At 36.2% G+C, this 21,100-nt stretch overlaps 2 protein-coding genes across 2 annotated transcripts; one reads left to right on the top strand and one right to left on the bottom strand.

Annotated features, from left to right (window-relative positions):
* Nucleotides 1-9,444: 9,444 nt before the first annotated feature.
* Nucleotides 9,445-15,720, bottom strand: LOC110855055 (TWiK family of potassium channels protein 7). The gene is made up of 7 exons (XM_022103487.2): nucleotides 14,782-15,720; nucleotides 12,112-12,225; nucleotides 11,867-12,026; nucleotides 11,401-11,595; nucleotides 10,461-10,619; nucleotides 10,021-10,195; nucleotides 9,445-9,942 (listed from the first exon to the last, which is right to left on the bottom strand). The coding sequence occupies exons 1-7, from the start codon at nucleotides 14,932-14,934 to the stop codon at nucleotides 9,771-9,773; spliced, it is 1,128 nt and encodes a 375-aa protein (XP_021959179.2). The 5' UTR covers nucleotides 14,935-15,720; the 3' UTR covers nucleotides 9,445-9,770.
* A 591-nt stretch (nucleotides 15,721-16,311) lies between these two features.
* Nucleotides 16,312-20,467, top strand: LOC118437093. Its single transcript, XM_035855882.1, has 7 exons — nucleotides 16,312-16,653; nucleotides 17,175-17,291; nucleotides 17,352-17,386; nucleotides 18,491-18,727; nucleotides 18,799-18,837; nucleotides 19,763-19,843; nucleotides 20,217-20,467. The coding sequence occupies exons 1-7, from the start codon at nucleotides 16,572-16,574 to the stop codon at nucleotides 20,274-20,276; spliced, it is 651 nt and encodes a 216-aa protein (XP_035711775.1). The 5' UTR covers nucleotides 16,312-16,571; the 3' UTR covers nucleotides 20,277-20,467.
* Nucleotides 20,468-21,100: the final 633 nt, after the last annotated feature.

The following is a 21,100-nucleotide window of genomic DNA, read 5'->3' on the forward strand; positions in this document are numbered from 1 at the left end:
TTGGTTGTCAATGCGTCGCCAAATTTAAGCGAGCTCACCATTCCATGGGGATTCTATCTAGATTTATCAAATTCCAAGTGTCTCCAATCCTTGAACATCTCAGTGAATGAAGTCGACCCAATTGAATTCGCAGACAGACGGAAGGTTTCAAAACTGTCAGGAATGTTGCATCAAGTAGATGAACAATTGGTCAACCTGTGTATTGGCGCTGGTCAAAACGGCATGCTGCTAATGCCGGAGCACGACTACGACTACGAAAATTCATCTCAAATCGGATTCCACTTGTCGAAAAGGCTGCCAAAACTACGAAAGTTTTCTAACCGTATCATCGAAATGTTTCGAGCTGCCGACTTTTTGCAAAATATTGAAATGATGCCCTCTCTGGAAACTTTGATGATTGCAAAAGACCTAAGAGAGTTGAGAGGTGTGGATGACATTTTGCGAGAAATGTGTAAAGCGAAAATGATTTTGCCAAGTGTAAGAAAATTGGAGCTTATCAAGGTGTACGATCCCAGACTTTTGGACGGAGTAGCCACTACGTTTCCGAACGTGGATAGGTTGGAGATGGTTCGGTTGTTGGCGAATAAGTTAAAAGAGGAAGTGAGATTGGACGTGGGCGTCGTGTTGAAGGGGTGTCAGGGTTGGAGTGCGTTAAAACATTTGAGTTGACACAGGCGGAGTATCCTGCGGAAATGGTGGATTTTATCCATGGACTTTTACAAGGAGAGGAATTGTTTCAACGTGAGTACCAATTATTGAAACGTCGTTAAAAAGTTGGTTTATAAAAAATGCATTAACAGTGTTTGAAGGGAAGCCACTTGCAAGAGGTATTACCTACGAACAATTGCTTCAGTATGTTTGCATTCTTAATTTTCTGGTTTCCTGGTAAGGGCATGCTACGAATGAAAGTGGAACTTGGTTTATTGTCTGTAAAAAATGAATCGTAACAGGAAATTTTGTGAAATTTATATAAATTATAAATTGGAACTGTAGCTACTTATTGTTGTCCACCAATGGTCCATACACTCCATTCCTTCCGATTGAGCGAAGCTTTTTGCGAATGGTCGCCATGAACGTTTTTCCACTGGTTTCCCCAACCGGTTTCCCTCAAAAATGTGTAAATGTTGCTGAAATCCAACAATAAAAATGATGATGATCATTAGAATTTTTCAATTTAATATTCTAAATTTCTTGACTATTTGAATTTTTGGCATTGATTTTAAAATTTAATTTGGATTTTTTTAATAAAAAATTACGTATGTTACCTCACCCACAATTATTTTGCATACAGAATATGCAAGCATTTATGTTCATTATCACCATTGAGCGCAACCATTTGCGCTCATCCTCCTAAATAGGAGTTGCATTACTCTCCATGCACAACCATTAAAAGGTTGCGCTCCACCTTTTTTCATTCCAACTTGACCATCGGTTTACTTGCTGCCTTTCCTTCTCCATTAAGATTTTTGGGCATTTAGTAAAAGAGAAGCAAGAAAGTGTAGTTTGGTTGGTGGGAAGAAATATTACTCGCCCCAAACTCTGTCTGCTGAAGCAACAGCCAATCCCTCTCACTCACTCGTATTCTGCCCATAACCTCGTTTCAGACTCGACCCTTTCAGGTCCAGGCTACGTACTCTTGTAACTCGTCAGTCAGGCCTGAGCTTCGTAGACCCTCTTTTACGTATATGGTCCCTCCTTACATGCTAACCCCGTAATTATAACCCTTCATCTCTTTTTATCATATGGAAAGCAATACATACATTAGGAACCGTCTCTTTCCCGTAAGCAATGTATGCGGTGGCGAGAAGCCGTATCCGTCCTTTTCCCCTAATTTCCCTACTTTTCCCTTTATAAAGAAATACATGTGGCCAGGCCCCCTAGCCTACTCTACTACTATGCCTTAACTTATGGAAAAGTTTGAAAAGTTCGGGCCCCGAACTTGATTTTAAACAACTGCCAATGTTTAAAAAACTTATTGTGGGACTTAAATCTTATATTTCAATTTTGAATCGGGTTTTCGGATGATCCGAAGGTAAATCCAAATCCGAACCCGATAAGAATCGGATACAGAAAGCCCTATCCGAATCCGAACCCGAACCCGATAAAAACCCGAAACCCGATAACAACCCGAACCCGTTGAGAAACTCTAGTTCGAGGTTCGGTGAGAATTTTGGCGAGAATTGGAAATTTTGGGGTAACGTAAGAATTTTACGTCTTGTGATCTTTTAGGGATTCGCTTGAAAATTTTGGGGTGCTGTGAGATTTTTGGGATCAGGGGAGATTTTTGAGGTAATGTGAGATTTGTGGGCTAAGGTAAGATTTTTGGGGTAATGCGATATTTTAGGTGAAAGATGAGAAATTTGGGGTCAGGTGAGATTTTTGGGCTAAGGTGAGATTTTTAGGGTACGATGAAATTTTTGGGGTACTGTGAGATTTTTGGGGTTATGTGAAATTTTTTGGGAAAGATGAGAATTTTAGGGTCCGGTGAGATTTTTGGGGTAAGGTGAGATTTTGGGGGTAAGGTGAGATTTTTAGGGTAAGGTGAAATTTTTGGGGTACTGTGAGACTTTTGGGGTACTTAGAAAATTTTGGACGGCTGGACGGCTAGGGGGTGTGGTGGACGGCTGGACGTCTAGGGGGTGTGGTGGACGGCTGGACGGCTAGGTGATGCGATGGACGGCTGGACGGCTAGGTGACACCTCGTATACAACTACTTACATATTTATGTATGCATAGGATGAAATTTTGTATTGTACAAATTCTTGTAAATACATGCTTACACGAACACATGTATGCATTTGTCGTAGGATTGTGGTAATGAAAATCTTATGTATGTACCATTCAGAAACAAACTATGTACCTACCTGTTACCAAGGCCGTAGGAAATTGTTACCAATACCAGTACGGAGTGTACATATTTAGATGACTTCGCCACATTTTCGCAATGTATGTATCATCATTCCGCAAGGGGAGGTAAAGGAACACTGGGATGGTATGTTTTATACTTTAAACCAGAGTGTGAAATGGCAGAAAGGCATGACGTGCCTTGAGCACCATTTTTCTTTGTTGGGCACATGAATTTCTGCGGAAATTGGGACATCCTGATAATAAGATGGTATGCTTACTTTTCTTAGGATTAGTTGAATCTATCAAAGGTCATTGGATTTGTTAACAATTAAGCTGTCTATGAGTTCAAGCTGAATGATTGCCGACAACCCTGAACAGGTTATGTATATGTACATACATATTTACATATCTTGAGGTGTACAACTATTCATTAATACTCACAATTATCTTTACTGCGTAAGTAAATAACCTTGCGGAGCAGTTTTGCAAAAGTTTAAGATTTGTAACGTTTTGGAAAGACCAAAATGAGAAAATTACATTGTGATTACAATATCCTACCCATATTAAAATTCGTAAAATGGTCCAGGCATGTACAATGGAAACATATGTAGAAAACCATCAAACGGCAAAAAGACGCAAAACGTAAATGGGCATCAAACGGGCAAAGAGGCAAACTGGGCACTGAAACCAACCAAACAGGGTACATGCAAGAATTTAATTTTTAAACGGGTTTTACACACTTTGCCTTTCAGAACACTTTGATTTAAGCAAGACTTCCCTCCTTAAATCTATTATTTCATCAAGCTATGTGTGCATGCTTTATCTCGCAGTGATTGAAAATTTTTTTTCGAGAAATACAAGGGAACTTAATCGATTTTGAATCGAAAACGTATACAGTGCTGGCCACGAAATTACGACACCTAAAGTTTTTATGATCATTTTGCGAACCTGCAGACCAAAAAATTTAAAATTTTCAGAAAATGGAGATTTTGTGTTTGGGGTATGTCAAACAATTCACTTATTTCTGACAATTATGTATCTCCAGAGTTAGGAGCGAAATTCCAATTTTCAGGTTGGACACGAAATTACGACACCTAAAACCCGTTACGCTTCAAAACTTGATTTGAAAATTTCTAGAAAACTTAGCCATGTGCAGATTTTTTTATACAAAACTACAACTCATATTACGTATTACAAAGCATCATGTATTTGTAGGTTTTCGGTTTTACGTATTTATGGAACGATTTAATAGAAAACTACTTTAATGATTTATGGGAGTGTCAAAATCGATGTCTTATGGGAAAATGGCAAAAACTTAAATCAGATTTCTTTCGCCATTGGAAGGCCTCGTTGTGTAGTCAAAGTTACCAGGAAATAGGTGCAATGAGTCCATCGCGGGTATATAAAGTAACAGTAACGTAGCTAAAAATTTAGACAGAGTTTAACCAGCAACCAGATCACTTTTTGTACACAATATTTTCAATATTTCCCAATTTTAAGTATGGGCTCCTATAAACCATACCGATTCATATTTATGCTAATGCTTAGCTTTGTGGTTTCCACAATTGCTCGACAAACGGGGTTGTTAGATTGCAACCCGGACAAGGAGGACCTGGTAAGTTTAACCAGTGGAAAGAAATACTTGATAATTTTATTAAATTTAAACAATCATTCAAGCAATTACCGCGAGCCTTGGTAACATTGAAAATTTTGTAGAATAACAAAATTTGACCAATATTTCTGAGAAATTATCTTACAAGTTTTTGCAAACTTATTCAGATCAAGAGTGAGCTTAAGCCTTATTTTGTAAAAATATTTTACTAAATATACGGTTTTACAAATTACTACGTGAATTACCCCATGCACACTAATCTTATCAGGATTTTTTAGCTATGACTCACTTCGCTTACTTTATAGATCACGGTTTCGTAAAATTATTTATAAGACGGGCGGATTTTACAAACTACAAATGACTGCGTGAATTGACTTATTTATCTAAACAATTAATAGGAAGTCGTGTGTCCACCATGGGAGGAGGGTGTGCCCACCTATCTACCGTATCCCTACGACTGCCGAAAATTCATTGAGTGCTCTAATGGCGTTCCGTACGTGCAATGCTGTGCACCATCAACCGTATGGGATCAAGGGTTAAGCGTCTGCAATCATGAAGCTTTTACCCCCTGTGTCATTGTCACTACGACGACGGAATCTGACACGTAAGCATGGGTCATTAGAGAGATTTGGAATTATAGGTTTTTGCACTCAATTTTTCCGTAAGTATAAATTTAAATTTTTCATTAACACTACTGAAAGATTTGGCATTGGCATGAAAATTTTACGTGAAACCTTTCATTCATATATTCCTCACTAGGGGTATTTCGACCTAAAGAGTTGTGAACTAAATTCTCACGCCAACACGACGCTTCTAATCTGTTCTAATGACAAATTTAGTATTTGCGAGACAAGAGTAATAACCCCTTAATTCGCAATTTCTGTATTATTGGTATCCTGCTGGCTGCACAGAAAACAAAAATGGGTTCATTTATAGGTTTATATATATTTACTTGATTTAGAGGAATGTGGAATTCGTGGAATCAAAGATTCCTATGTTACTTACAAATTATCATTTAAAGTCCATATACTCGGATTAAACTAAGGAACAACTTGATTGAACAGCGAATCATCTACTGTGGGGAACAACATTACGACACCAACAACAACCACACCCCCTACGACGGCAACTATGGAAACAACTATGGAAACAACCACACCACCTATGACTACAATATCACCATTGACCGGATACTTAATTGTTGCTGCAAATGAACCGTTGGTATGAATCGCATTTAACCTATTGGAAATATTTTTCTAAAGAGTATCACAATCTGCAGGCGATAGGACTCTATCTTAACACCAGCTTAGCCGATGGCAGCAAAATCCACGCCAATGCATCCGATTTTTCCTGCTCCAATCTCGCCCAAGTCTGGACACTGGAGCGTTCACGTACTAAAAAGCCAAATCTGAATGCGTTGATTTAATTCGTTCCAATTGTTTTTTGGAACCGGACACAAGCTTACGAAAAGTAGCACAAAGACAAAAGACTAGGGTTAAGGGCATAATTAATATAAATTACCAAAAGATTAATTAGCAATGTGTCTTTAAAAAAGATTACTTCGAAATTTTCATCGTTTTCGAGGTGCAATTTTTCATATATTGACACGAGAAATCGGGACGAATTAAATCAACACCTTTGTATTTAAAGGATAAAATGATGTTAATCAGCTTAAATTACGCACAAATATTTGTTTCAGAATACTGCAATAATACCTACTTGTTCCGGTCCGCATGGGGTTCAGCGGAATACGGTCTTATCTAGGGTAGCCGCGGGTAACGGGTTGGGTACCCGTTACCCGCATACCCGCACTATTCTTGCGGGTACCCGTTATCTGCGGGTAGCGAGAACTACCCGCACGGGTAACGGGTAGTTTAGTTTTTATTTAATTTTCCACATAAATCAGTTCATAAAGAAAGTTAGCAGCAAGTTAGTCCATTTACCAACAAAGGCCTCAATTTATTATTCTTCCATTTCAACATTTGTCATTTGCCAGCAACAAGAGTTCATAACGAACGTCTCTTTTCGGAAGCCACAGAAGCCTAGGCCAGCCTCAAATACTTTTAACGTCCAGAATGGGGAGCAATTATCGTTTCTCAAGCATAGTTAGCCTTCTATAAAATACCAGGAATAATTTGACTTGTTTTTGTGTGTATTTATTGATGCAAAACTGACGACATTTTAATTTGTGCTATGAAAATGAAAAACCTGAATCCGATTGAAAGCGAAAAATTTATTTGCTTATAGGCAATTTTTTTGAATGAAAGCTTTATTTAAATCAAAAATTTGAAAAAATCAAACCAAAAATTTAACCTCTTTCAAGCAATACCAAGATTGCCCGGCGAGTATATCGGAAAGTCAGGTCAAAGATTAGGAATCGCGTGATACTTATCTTTCCATTGAATGGCTCCTTCGAAGAAAAATATTGGCGGCAAAGTTTAATTTTTAAGTAAATGTTCTATATCTTTTTCCTCCACTGGACGAAATCCATGGGAGACTTTGAACTCTGCCCATGTATTTGTAATAGTTTCCTTTAAACTGGTAATTCAACGGAAAAATAAGTGCCATGTAATTCCTATTTTTGGCTTAATTTTTTGATACACATCAATTCATCAATCGCTAAGAAATACGGGCATAGCTTGAAAAACGATCCAATTGTAAGCCAAAAAGTTTGGTGTCAGAAATAACGAGTGACATCAACGAGCAAATCAGGGCATGCGTTACCTGCCTAGCATTATCTCAAACTACATATCAACCGAAATGAACAAATAATTGATCAAATCAAGTTTATTCTGAAGTTTGGTTAGTTTTTAACCTAATTCTCATAACGGGTAGCGGGTAACGGGTACCCGCACGGGTACCCGTACGGGTACAGGTAGTTATGCTGCGGGTAGCAGGTCGGGTAACGGGTAGCATTTTCGCTACCCGCGGCAACCCTAGTCTTATCCATGAAGGAACAGGGAAACTTTGGGTTTGTGAAACATTTGCTAAAATCAAACGAAGCAGTAATCAATGTGGGCATAAGAGCGGGCGATATTTAAATATTATGTGATCAACATTAGTATCTCTTACTACATATGCCAAAACGTCGACCGTTTCTGCAAATTTCTTAATTAGTTAAGGAACCCTTTAATTAAAAAACCTACAATTAATTTCGCAATTTTTTCATTAAAAGGGGATCAAATACTTATGCGTATCTTACCCAGAGCTTATTATTCCTATGAGTCCGACAGACCAAACAAGCCGAAGAAATTGTATGAATTCGGGAGGAAGACTATGTAAAGCCCTCCTTCCAAATTGTAGTCATGTACGGTACTGGGGGGGAGACAGTTGTCGTTTCGGGAATATTTTTTTCACCAGTTTCAGTCCGTGGCTTAAAATCTGTTGACAATTATAAGGGATTCTTCCTATACCAACCAAATGTTAAATTTGAACATTCATCGTCCGAAAATTTATTCATTTAGCGAAATTTGTCAAAATTTTGCAGAAACGCCAAATTATGAAATTACGCGCATTGCTAAACTTCTGATTGTTCTTGATTGATTTCTTGAATTTCACTATAAAGTGTAAATACTAAATCGGAGTGTCTTCAAATGAGTTACAAAATGTTTCATTTAGATACTTTTCCCGAGTTTGATACAGCTTTAAAATGAAAAATCCATCCTGAGAAGTATGCATATAGGCATAGGTTGTTTATTCTTTCAGCGGGTTCCTCCCAACCCTCCCTACTATTTCTATACAGAGGTGAGACCAATTTCTGAAAGTGATCGATATTTTACTCTGCAAGGATACGGATACGCAAATATGTTTGCTCTTGTACTTTCAAAGTAATTTATATTATTTAAATTTATCCAGTCAATAATTTCTAAACCTTTAAATATTGGTAGTGATACGAATCCGCTGAATGGAAGGAACGTGTATGGTGCTTGGAAGTCTACAGGTGATAGGCCTACAACAACATGGTGGGAGTTGGTCAAGTGCCCGTAACATGTTCACGGGGTAAATGTTAGATTCTTAAACCTATTTCACTCTTGAATATCTGTTTAAAAAATATATCTTTTGAATTAAAAATTATGAAAAATAATTCATTCATTATTCATTTAGATATTGAAAATTTTAAACTAACTTTATTAGTTCTGCATTGTTTTCATGTTTTCTTTATCTCAAATTTGCCGTATTGGATGGATATCTCAATTGTATAGAGAGAAGAATGAATGGTGATTAGAATTACTCGTAATACGAAATGAATAAATATGTATTCATTGGAAAATTTTATACCAGTTATTCACCCAGCATTCAATAATTTGTTGGCAACTCATTGAATAAGCCATTATCAATCCGTAATGCTCGTTATTACCGGGCGGGAAGAATCATGTGTGTACATAAATGTGTATACAATTTTTACAGGTAATCACGTTTTTGAGAAGAATAACCACAAGTTGAGAAGTTGGACCGGATAATAATAATCAGGAATCATTCATGGCTAGAAGCCGTATGTATATAAAGCATGCGATCGATTTTCCGATGATTTTGACCCTAACCCCTCGGTCTGACCTATGAATATGCCCCATGTTATTATTAACATAGGAAAGATCAGATTCATTGACCCCAAACTCACTCAAATCGATCATGTGCTTATAGCGCCGTCTCTAACGTTAAAATAGAATACCCCATCAGCATTGAGATATTTGCTGCTCCTCCTCATTTTAGTAGGCAGGGAGTGATTTTTGGGTGTGAACGATGGCAGTCAAGGAGAAGGGTAAAAATATGATATTTCGCATAAAGTTAAAATGAAGAGCGCGGTCCAAGCAACGACCCGTCGAAAGTTTACGGTAACACATTATGCTCTTCCACAAGTGACACGTATAAGAAACAACTCTGTAACTAACTAGACGTAAAGTTATAGGTATGTAAATACATACATTCATATCATGAATTTCTAAATTATTTAAGCATATCTATTATCTGCACATAAGAATTGTTTACATTTCGTATATGACATTAATATTCTTAACATCAAGGTTTATTGGCAACACACTCTGCAACCGCGAGGTACAAAATTTTTCAGATTTTCTAACAATTTGAGACGAAAAAGTATCTACATCCATTAATGGACGTTTATACAAATTATTTCTCAATGATAAACTACAATCGACTGTTACACAAAACTCCTATTATTTATCTTAGGTAACAAATTAATGTACGATTTGTTTGAGCGTGAGAATTACAGAACAAAAGGCAGACAAATGGGTTGATATCATCCTTATTTATTTGCTTTCTCGGTAGGATTGAGAGGAATGTGTATGTAATGTTAGAGGGTAGATTCATAATTATCCGCTTGACCTAGGTCCTCATCTGCATGTTGTGATTTGGTGGGGCTGGCTTTCTTAAAACGTGATGCTGTACTTTTTCTGGAAAGCGGGAGATTTTTCGTCACGTTTATCGAATCGCCAAGCTTTTTGATCTCCATGTTATCCCCGTACCTAAATTCCGTAATACGTCTTTAATAAAATCTGACAAAATTTTGAAAGTTTCGCATACTTTTCGATTAAAGAGCTCACTTTTTTAACGTATCCGACAATGGAACGGACAACTCGTGCAGATGAGTAGACACTTCTCGCTCAATGGTTTCCCACGATTTTGCATACTGATTTCGCACCAACTCGATTCCCATGGAGCACATGGCCAAGCCAAGGACAAAATATGCCGCGTAAAGGACGATGAAGGACGTTTTGGCTGTGACATAAAAGACAGAATAATTTGCATTTTGATACATTTAAATTTATGAAATTGTGCACTCTTAAAAATAATGCTACAGTTTTAAAAAGTAGATGAACTCTGAATTCCACATTATGCTAAATCCAGAGTAAACTTTACTTTTTATCAAGTCAAAGTTATTCTGGATTTACCATAGTTTACTTAATTTAGAATTTTAGAGTGAATTTAAATACTTTTCCAAAGTGTAGCTTTACTTTTAAGAGTGTCATTTACATATTAGTACCCGGGATGATATCTCCAAATCCGATCGTCGTCATGGTAATGAAGCAGAAGTAGAAGGAGTCGAAAAAGGCCCAGTTTTCGATAAAGGTGAAAAGGTAGGCCCCAATGGTGGAATAGAGGAATAAAGAGACTACAACGGTGAAAAGGCCGGCTGATGGTCCTACGGTCCAAAATAAAAATATTATCAGGGTGGTGACAAATTTACTATAAGTCACGAATAAATTATGCATAACGCGGTGCAAATCTCGTCAACATGACCTGGCAATGCTTATCCTTAGTAGCCAGATTATTAAAATACACTCTTAAAAATAATGTTACCCTTTTGAGAAGTAAATGCTCTCTGATTTTGAATTCTGATTTAAATAAACTATACGAAATTAACAGTTAACTTTACTCTTCATCACGTTAATTTTAATTTGTCTTTAACCCTTTAACGTGTATGATTTAAGAAAATGCATTAAATCGGGGACACTATAAGTATGTTGTGGTCATGGCGCGGGAGAAGAAATTCAGGAGTTTTTAATAAAACTCGAAAAACTTAAAAATCAAAAATTTAACATTGCGCTGTATAGGGAAACATCCAAATTTTTGGGCAGAAATCTTCAAATTTAGCATTGTTTTTGCATAGGAGAAATCCCTCAAAATTGCAACAAATTTTAGGTCGCGGAGAGAAAATGGTGAAAATCAATGACCTCCTAGAAACGACAATTGTCGTCCTTCCGCGCCATGACCACGATTTTTTAGGACGACTTTTGTCGTACTCCCGAATTAAACCATTTCTGATAAAACGACTATTGTCGTCATTACAGTTTAAAGGGTTAATTTACTTAATTTTGTTAATTTAGAATTCAGAATGAATTTACTTTACGAAAGGGTAGTAAAATTTTTAAGAGTGTATGTATGTATGACAAAGTAAAAAATCTTTCTGATTTGAAAATTACCCGAAAATAATCTCCATTTTGACGGTGAGGCAGGGTTATGAGGACGAAACACATTTTTATACGACGCGGAAACCACAGACGCTAATAATTTTCCGATATTTGTGATCGCTGAAACTGTGAGGGGAATGCCAATTGTGGCAAAAATAATGCAAAAGCCTCGTCCCCCTTGAGTCCTTGGGGTCAAGTGGCCGTACCCTAGGTCGAGAAATATATGTATTATTGTATTTGTTACCCACTCTTAAAAATAATGTTATCCTTTTTAAACTTAAATGCCTTCTAAATTAAGTGAACTAAATAAAACTAAACCCAGAGTAGATTTTACTTGTTAATATTAATATTACTCTGGGTTTGGTTTATCTATTTCAACTAATATAAAATTTAGAGTCCTTTTACTTGAAAGGGTAACATTATTTATTAGAGTGTGATGAAAAACGGGCTTGCAGAAATTTAACGGTTATTTACTTGCCTACCGTGGTGAGGACGGTGGAAGCGAAGAAAAACGCGTTGACATAGCTACTCCAGGGGGATGTCGGTTGTAAATGTCGGACCCCTTCTAGCCCCACTTTTACAAAGATTTTGTCGTATTTGTCCAAAGCCTCCATGATCGTGACATTGAGGGAGTCACCCTGTCAAAAATGATCAACTTGATGTGAACCATCTTTTGTAGAAATTGTAGTGAGTTTATTCATTTTCGAAAAAAAATTTGCATACTTGTGAGAGTTTGTTCTCCACGGTTGAAATTAAATTGAACTTCCCATCAAGTAAGAGTTGCTTTAAGACTATTCCCCTCTCCAGATCGTGGGGTTCCTCCAACTTCTGAAATATCTGGCAAAATAGTTAAAATTCTTAAAAGTTTGTGAAACAGAGTTTTGAATTTGAGGGATTAATTTGTTCCAATTTTTTAATTAAATCAAGTTTGAGTGAATAACTACGCATGTTTTGAACAGATATATATTTAATAAATATTACATAAATATTTTTCATGTATGTAGATATGTTTACGGTATATGGATTCATGCTGTTTTTGTAAAATTTAATTTTAGACGGTACATATTTACATATCTTCACAAGTTGTGTTGTCTTTTAAACAATTTCTTCATCGTAAATATTTGGACAAGACACTTCTAGCCAATTTCGGCAAGTACTTCCTCCTATCGATCTATTTGTGCATAGGTAATAACGTTCATTTTTCCTTGATGGAATAGCGTTTAGATATTTCTCATGTTTTATTTATTTGGAAATCTACATAATAATCGAGCCAGGCTAAAATGCTTGGTTATGTTATGCATGTATACAATCAGAGCGTGTCCATTCCAATCCTATAGACTAACACGCAATATATGCATCCATTTGTTCTGGATAATTTGAACTTTCACATTTTTCATGGGGATGATTTTTCAGGCGAGAAAGTGATACACGTTTCCCCCCGGGGTTTACACAGACCGGAGAATAGTTTAGATATAAGGGATCTACACACTTAGAAGACTGGTATTAAATCATTACCGAGAGGAGTATGTTTGTATATTTGTACGACTCTTACTTGATGGGAATAATGCTCATACGGTTTAGTGATGTTGTAGTATTGAAAAATTGATCACTCGTTGTCAGAAACAACCTATCTGTACGTCCAACCCAATAATTGGAAGTTATTACAAGATCGGGAGTGCATGTACGTCTGATTTTACAAAATTTTTAATACTGTTTTGTTGAATAGGGCTGAAACGTATGTGTATGTACATATTTACCTAATTCTAATGAATGGATCGGGAAGGAAATGTGAAATGTTTTCGCATGGTTAATTTGCACCTGTCGTGCAAAATTGATATTTTTTTTAATTTCGCCCACTTCATGTATGTATGTATGCACGGTGGGATATTGGTTTTTTAAGTGAAATGAGAAATCACGACATAGGGCAAGAACCTTAATCTGACTTTGCAAGGATTCGGGGTGGGTTAGCAATTGTTTTAAGCTACGTAAGCAAAACCTAGGGAATACAAGCCACTTTTAGTGAAAATTGTGAAGAATTAAAACATTAAAGAATTTATTACCTAATACGTATTTTTTCTAGAGTGTTGTAAAAAATAGAAAAAATAAAAGAAAAGATATGAAATGTTTTCTATTTTTCCAACCAATTTTATTACCTCCATATGTACATATATGTACAAGTTATGTATACGTATGTAATTAATAGGCATGTATTTATGGTGGTGGTGGTTTAAATGTTACACTACAATAGAAAATTTGCCAGGAAAAATGCATAAATTTCCATTATTTACCGAAATTTTGTCTCTGAAATTCAACATTTTAAGAATTGCATCATCAGTGCTCGATCAGTTTTGATAATAATTAATACAAATTCCAATCCCAAATCTTGTAACTAATGCAGATTTAGGGGCTTTTTCCTATTGCAAAATTTTCCATTCTAGCGTAATTTTTGAACAAATTGATTTTTTTCCTTAAAATTTCTTCAAATAAACCCTTGTGCAAAACAAAAAAAAAAGACATTCGGTAAAACATTGATTGCACTTTTTTGTATGAAAACCCGTGACATTACCTAGGAGCAATTGGACATGTGTATAGTGATCTCTTTACGTATTTCTGTATCTAACAAGTTTGTGTAAATGAGGGCTGTATTAGCTTATAAGCATTTGAGTTTGTTTGTCCCCTCATGTGACAAACATGCATTCGCATGGTTACGGTACATTACATTGATCTAATTTTACATCAGGTTTCGTTGAATCCCATCACTTGGCCACTTTTCAACTCAATATGCATACATAAGCTCACACTTTACCACCGGCCAGTAAAAGGGTGTAGGAAAATGTAACACACTCATAGTGAATGTATGTGCATTCATACATATGTATGTATGTATTCACGTCAACCTTTGCATGTCTCACAAATTGAGAATAACAAAATAACGTGTGAAGTTTTGCAGAATTTCGCAGGGAAAACTTTTTCTGGGAAACAATCGGATTTTTTCCGAAATTTGCCCAATAATTGGGATCTTATTTAGCAAACTTTGCAAGCTTACCCACTGGAAGAAAAGGAGGGGAAACAACATACAAAGTTTTTGTAATTACAAAGATTTGCGAAACTTCTGAAGTCATAATTATATTTATTTTGCGAATCTTCCAACGACATAAACTTGTCGTAAATTTGCTAGATGTGCAATTATGCTAAGTAGCACCTTGTCTTGAGTTGAGTAGGTCCAGTATTTGGTAACGTAATTAATTAATTAAGTGCATACCTTTTTCTGCTTATCTGGTAATATTTACATATTTGCATATTTATGACGGGCAATTTAGTATTAGTCTTTTTGGTAAATGTTAAAAAATGTACGTATGTATGTATTGCGACGAAATATGCATAATTCCTTACCCATGCACCAACACACGTGTAGATGAAGAGTCCCACGAAAAGGCACAAATGTCCGAAAAATCCTTCCACTCGGGGAAGGAAGAAATGTTTCTGAAATGAGTCCACATTTTCATCCGGCCGTGGATCGTTCTCGTGGTCAGTTCTGGTCGTCATGTTTAATACGTGACGACATTATAAGTAATTAAAATTACTTGTTAAACATATAAACATTATTAAATCACAAATAATTTTGGCAGGTTATGTATGTAAATATTTAGGTGAATATATTTCAGAAACTATTAAAATATTCGGCATATTATTAATTGACATATTTAATTATGCATCAAAAACTGTGCTGATTAAGATGATGATAAAGATTTGAAATATGTTTTTTAAAATTGTGCAGTATTTATTATTTCTTTGAAAACGTTGATCTTCAGAATTTTAAGTGCAGATTTTGTACGTATATTATTTAGCTTAAATCGAATATATTTCTCTATTGCCTTTAAGAATCACAGGTGCAAACGTTTTCATGTTGCGGTTGAGGTCGATTTATTGACTTTGTAAAATAGGCACGAACTTGAGGTGAAGTTGAAACTTGTGAAGAATGAAAAGTTTCTCATTTCGCGAACTTTCTCCACTTTCACTTCAATACAACGCAATGAATAATAAGTTGCATAAGGAGGGAAGAAGAGAGCTGCCAGGCCAGCGATACCCGTTCCAAGTAAAGTCAGAGAAAGGAATGAGAGACCCGGGTGTTTGGTGCAGTCTTTTTTATCCCGTTTTTTTGTTTGACTCTCCGCATCGTGTCGGTACAACGGAGTAATGCATGTGCTGATACATGTTTAGCTTTTCGGTGTCAGTGGTCGGGCAAATTCATGGGATGAGAATAGGATTAGGATCTCTGATTCAGTGTGATATCGTGAGATGATATCGTAAATATGTTTTATCGACATGATTGCAGCAGTCTTTTCTAGGGGAAGATTTCAATGTGGAAAGCTACATATTACACTCTTAGGAAACTGGTATTACAGATAGGTAAATAGGTAGATCATTACTGACCATAGTATGTACATATATGATTCTACAGGCAATAACAGTAATAACGTAGTAATACTGATAATTAAAAATTTACCATTCAGATACAAATTATTACCAAATCAATACCATTACGAAGTGTATTTGTTGACTTCACCACATTTTAGTGGTGTATGTATTTATGAAAAAAGAAATGAAAACTCATATTTTCACGTAATGTCGTGATATTAAGATTATTATAATTATTTGGATAAATATTATTATGGAATGTACCAATGGTCAACCTTGACTTCAACTACCTATATCAAGAATGTTTCCTAACTTCCCTTCCGGTCGAAATGAATGACTTAAAAGATCTATTGAATCAACAAGCATCCATGATAAAAAATATTTTTCTTGAATGAATTTCAAGAGCTAAATATTTTTCTAAAATTGCCGTCTAACATCCCGACCGGAAATGTGCACCTCAATTATTTATTCATTTTAGTATCACGAAGTTTTAGGGGTGGCAGTTAAATAATGCAGTCTAAAAAATCGTGCCAATTCGTGACGTAATATGACAGCCCTATGTATAACAAGAATAACTTCGCTCTTTGCCTTTTGCTGCAAAAAAATGAACAACAAAGTGCAAATTCATGACACGATAAATACTTTTTACAAATACGAAGTAAGCACACATATTTACAAAAATTTATAAATAGTGGTGCGATTAAGAAACTTGAGATCATATTTGTTTCACTTTCCCGATATGTTTACATAATTTAAGCCGAGTAATGAGAGTGGATAGTAATTCCCTAGCCTTAATGGCTACCGCGGGGGTGATCCTTCTAATTTCGGGACACGCAGCACCTAAAGGTACATAACATATTTAAACGGTATTGCAATAATTCATGGAAATATTTTGTAAATACTGCAAAAAAGTTCAATCTTTATTTATGCATTTATCATCATTCCAAAACACATTATCATATTACACACATTATACATCAGAAAGGCTAATTACATAATTTGTAATTTACAAAGGAATCGAACATTCAGTTCCCTAACCATAAACAAAGTCAAAATAAATTACAAATAATTTTAAAAATGCCGTCAGGTTTGTCCCTCTATGGTTATAGCGGTATCACAAATGTGGTATATTCTACAATAACGTAATTGGTTTACCCAGTGAACAATGACCGGTGAAGAGTGTGGACAGGAGGCAATGTCCTCACGGTTATTCATTGTCCCAGTCATCTGCATATTTTAAATAAACTTCTCCCTCCCATATCTTACAATGTTAATGTCCCTCGTTGTCAATACGGCTTCCACAGCCACTGCCTGTGGCATCAGTCCCCCGGCCATGTCCATTCATACATTTTACTTTATTTACATAGAAGTCCCATACGCTGGGCGATGTGAACCAACCGACACGTGCGCTGGGAAGGATATGACGTGCCGTAATGGAAACTGTGTCTGTGCGAAGGGATACACTGGGGCGTACCGTTGTCACGGTGAGTCCTTAGAATATGTTAAGTTATACACATACCAAGTAAATTTGTCTTATTTTTCAGAGTATACCCAAATTCATCGAATTATAACGATCGAGGTAATTTTGTTTTATGGATCGCTTTGCACTCGTAGTATATTGAGAATTCTGCATCGGGCCTTGTGGTTTCTATGAAATCTGGCCACAGTCTGAGAAATTTTATAACCTACTTATCCTCGAACGGTGACTAAATATATGTGTTAAATGTAAAATGATGTAGTTATGAAATTGTTTTATGTATTTTTGTAAATTGTTGAGTACGCGTCTATAATTGCCCCGGGACGTGGTGGTGGTTGCCATGGTGACGTCAGGGTGTAATTTTTGGGTGCGCGTCTCTCTTTGTTAAGTCGTAGTAAGTAAGTAGGTAGAAGAATTCTACACAGTCGAGTTTTAGTCGTTGTCAGAGTCAGACATTTTGGATTTTAGTCGTCGTGGTAGGAAATCAAGAGTAAGAATTGTTAATTCTTTGTTATTGATGTCCACGATTAATTTGTCGTTATAGTAGTCACCAATCAACTCGTGTTGGTGCAGAGCTCTGAATTGTGTTGACAATTAGTAATTTGTTGGAAATAAAATCTAGTTTAAGTAGATAAAATAATCGTATGTTCACTCAGTCACTTTCTTTAATTCCAACGAGCAAGGCACAATTAAATATTCGTAAAGACACTATACTCCGGGTAGGTGATAGCTTGGTTTTTACAATATGTATGCTATTACCAGATGGTGATCAAATGCCACCGATTAGTCACACATTGACTACCGCATAGAAATTTGCCACCACTAGCTCGGTGATACTCATCCTTAATGATCACACAGAAGCAGTCAGTGCCAACACGGCAAAAGTCACGATTACCAGAGCTGCTGCGTCCCGCCTACGAGGGGAGGTCCATAAATTGTTTCCATACAAATTTTAATTTTATGGACACTCCCGCCCACCTCGTCACCCATTGCATGCCCTATTGACATTTGGTATACATAAATCAACCTGTCACGCAAAACATTTACCCCCCCACTACCCCAAAACTGCTGTTCATATATAATTGATGTAGATCCTCTGACCAGAATATGTACAAAAGACGGTCAACACCAAGATTAACAATCGGCCTAACCCCTGTAATAAATATATCGTGGAGAATTATACTTAATTTACATAAATACGTGCAGTATCATCCCTGGGTGATTGTAAACGAGTCCTGCCTCTCATCGCGAGTCAAGACCGCGTCGTCATGTCGACACACGACCTGTTACACTGGCCTCCTCATCGATCTTCTGCACAAGGTGGATAACGAAATCAAGATCCTGAACAAATGTACCATTGAAGGGGTCGAAATGTTCGACGATGTTTCGAACACATATCGCTCATTCGGCAAGAATGACACGGTAGATGTTATCGTGCGCGGGGTATCGTAATTTACATACATATTTATTAATGCATTTAGTTGAAAAGTTAGAGAAATAATGTATTATTGCAGGAAGCAGACATGGCCTTAGCGGCGATTGACGATAGAGATGTATCAATTGAGTTAATAGAGAGTTGGAGATTCCTTGTACTCTGACTGTAGACTGTACTGTGGACTCTAGATGATGACGTCATCAGCTTTTTGTACTAATTCTACAGTCTACGGTAGACAAATTGAAACACGGGCTCAATTTGTACTACTGTGGAAAAATCAAGGGTTGGCAACTAGGATATCTCTAGAACGCCTCAATGTAATCAGACGCCGTTTTCGCCATTTTGCTTCTAATTTTTGACCCTAGGTCGAGTTCGAAGATGGGCTCCCTGTGGTCAAGGTCAAGGTCACCCTGGCGTGAAGTAAACGCAAAATTGTACCTTAATTTTCATATGCGGTATCATTTTAAAGGAAATTTCACCAAGAATTTATAGTCGTCAATACTTTTGACCTACGACCAACCAATGACCGAAAGGACGAGGTCAAAGGTCGCAATTTAAGTGTCGACTGTTTTAGACGTGTATTAAGGCGAGAATTTAAGAAATCTGCATAGCTTTAACGTATGAAGACCCCGTGACCATGTTCACGAGGTCAAAGGTCAAAAATGTTAATATTTTATTTCAACCGTTGCAGACGTAGTTCACTTTGAAGCGAGGAGTTCAGAAATTACTATCATTTCGGCTTATATCAGCCTGGTGACCGTTTTAATCGAGGTCAAGGGTAACAAATTTCGACTTTTTGGTTTGATCGTTTTAAACGCACATGTTGGAGGGATTCTCATTTTGTATATCATGAGTTGATTTGTCTCAATTTTTGACTCATCTATTTCGCGGAGTTTTACAATACAATTTTTTCAGAGTACAAAATAATGAAATTCTCCAGGTCTTTTGATTTTTGTACTAATTTTTGTATTGTACTGTAGTCACAGTACAGTACAAGTAAAAGTACAAAAAATCTCCAACTCTCTAATAAGCTTCTTTGAAAGGATGAATGGCTCGCAGTTTCCATACACGTTAAATTTTGGGTTTCCCAAATCTACCCAAACCTCGTGGGAATTTATTATGGGGTAATGGGTTCTACAGAAAATTGATACATATGCACTCTTAAAAATATTCTGATGCAAGTATGTGAACTCCGAATTCCGTACCTTAAACACCTTAAACTTTATCCGGAGTAATAATAATTTTTCGATTCGTCGCATAATAACGCGATAATGAAAATATTTTTTAAGGTCAGTTCCAAATGTAGAAATTGAAACGCCTAAAACTAAAAATGTCAAAAAGCACTGATGTGTTTAATATGTAGTCGCCACTTGGAAACTTTCGTGAAATTTATATTTCATGCAAACTTCGTACCTTCAATCCATAAAAAATATACTAATTTAACATCTATTTCAATGTGAAAGTTAAATTAAAACAAGCGTTTTTATTGCGTTTCAGAATGATGAAAGTTGGCGGAGATTCATATCCTCCTCTAAAGTTAATGTCAAGCTTGTTTGAAAAATGGTTTGTTAAGAATGCAAAATTGTGGACGAAGGACAAGCAAGTCACCAATTTTACACCGGAATATGAGTGCCTCTATAAGTAAGATGTGCATAGAAGTTGTAAAAATTAATGTTATTCAAAAAGCCAAATGTATCTATCTATTTTAGCTTTTGGTAATAAATTTGTTTAGTTGATTTTCATCCCAAGCTACATATTCATAAATGCTAATGACAAATATGATTGTCGAATTTAGGTGATCATACACATCGAAAGGGACGAAATATCTGTTTGGATTTCGACGAATGCTTTGTAACGCACAGATTACTAAGGCAATATTTCGTATTTTCTGTAATAATTGAACGGTGTAAACTCATCGAAGGTGGTATTATAATTTAAGTATGTTAACGGATCAATAATTATTTGCCTGTGGTATTTTATGAGATTGTAGTTATAGTATTCATAATTTGTAGTTGTGTTTATATTATAAATTATTCGAAAACATGCCTGTTGGAGTGTATAAATTATACACTCCAACAGGCATGTATAATTAAATATAGGCATGCATGTACAATTATACAGTATAATTATCATTTTCCATTTACGCTTACAACCAGTTATAGGGTGTGTAATGTTATAGAATGGGAAATTGGAACGTTTCATGACGGACATTCCGTTCCAACATTCGAGTGTTCCACTATCCACAGAATGGAAAAGGAGCAAGAAAAATCATTGTGAATTTTTAGCCTTTTGTTGCCACTGTTTTCCATAGAAGATTCAGTAATTAATAGTACATCAGAAACTCCCAAATTGTAATAATCAAACCATTTTAAGCATATTGT

The sequence above is a fragment of the Folsomia candida genome, unplaced genomic scaffold, assembly GCF_002217175.1.
Source record: "Folsomia candida strain VU population unplaced genomic scaffold, ASM221717v1 Fcan01_Sc011, whole genome shotgun sequence".
In the NCBI taxonomy this organism is placed as follows: Eukaryota; Metazoa; Arthropoda; class Collembola; order Entomobryomorpha; family Isotomidae; genus Folsomia; species Folsomia candida.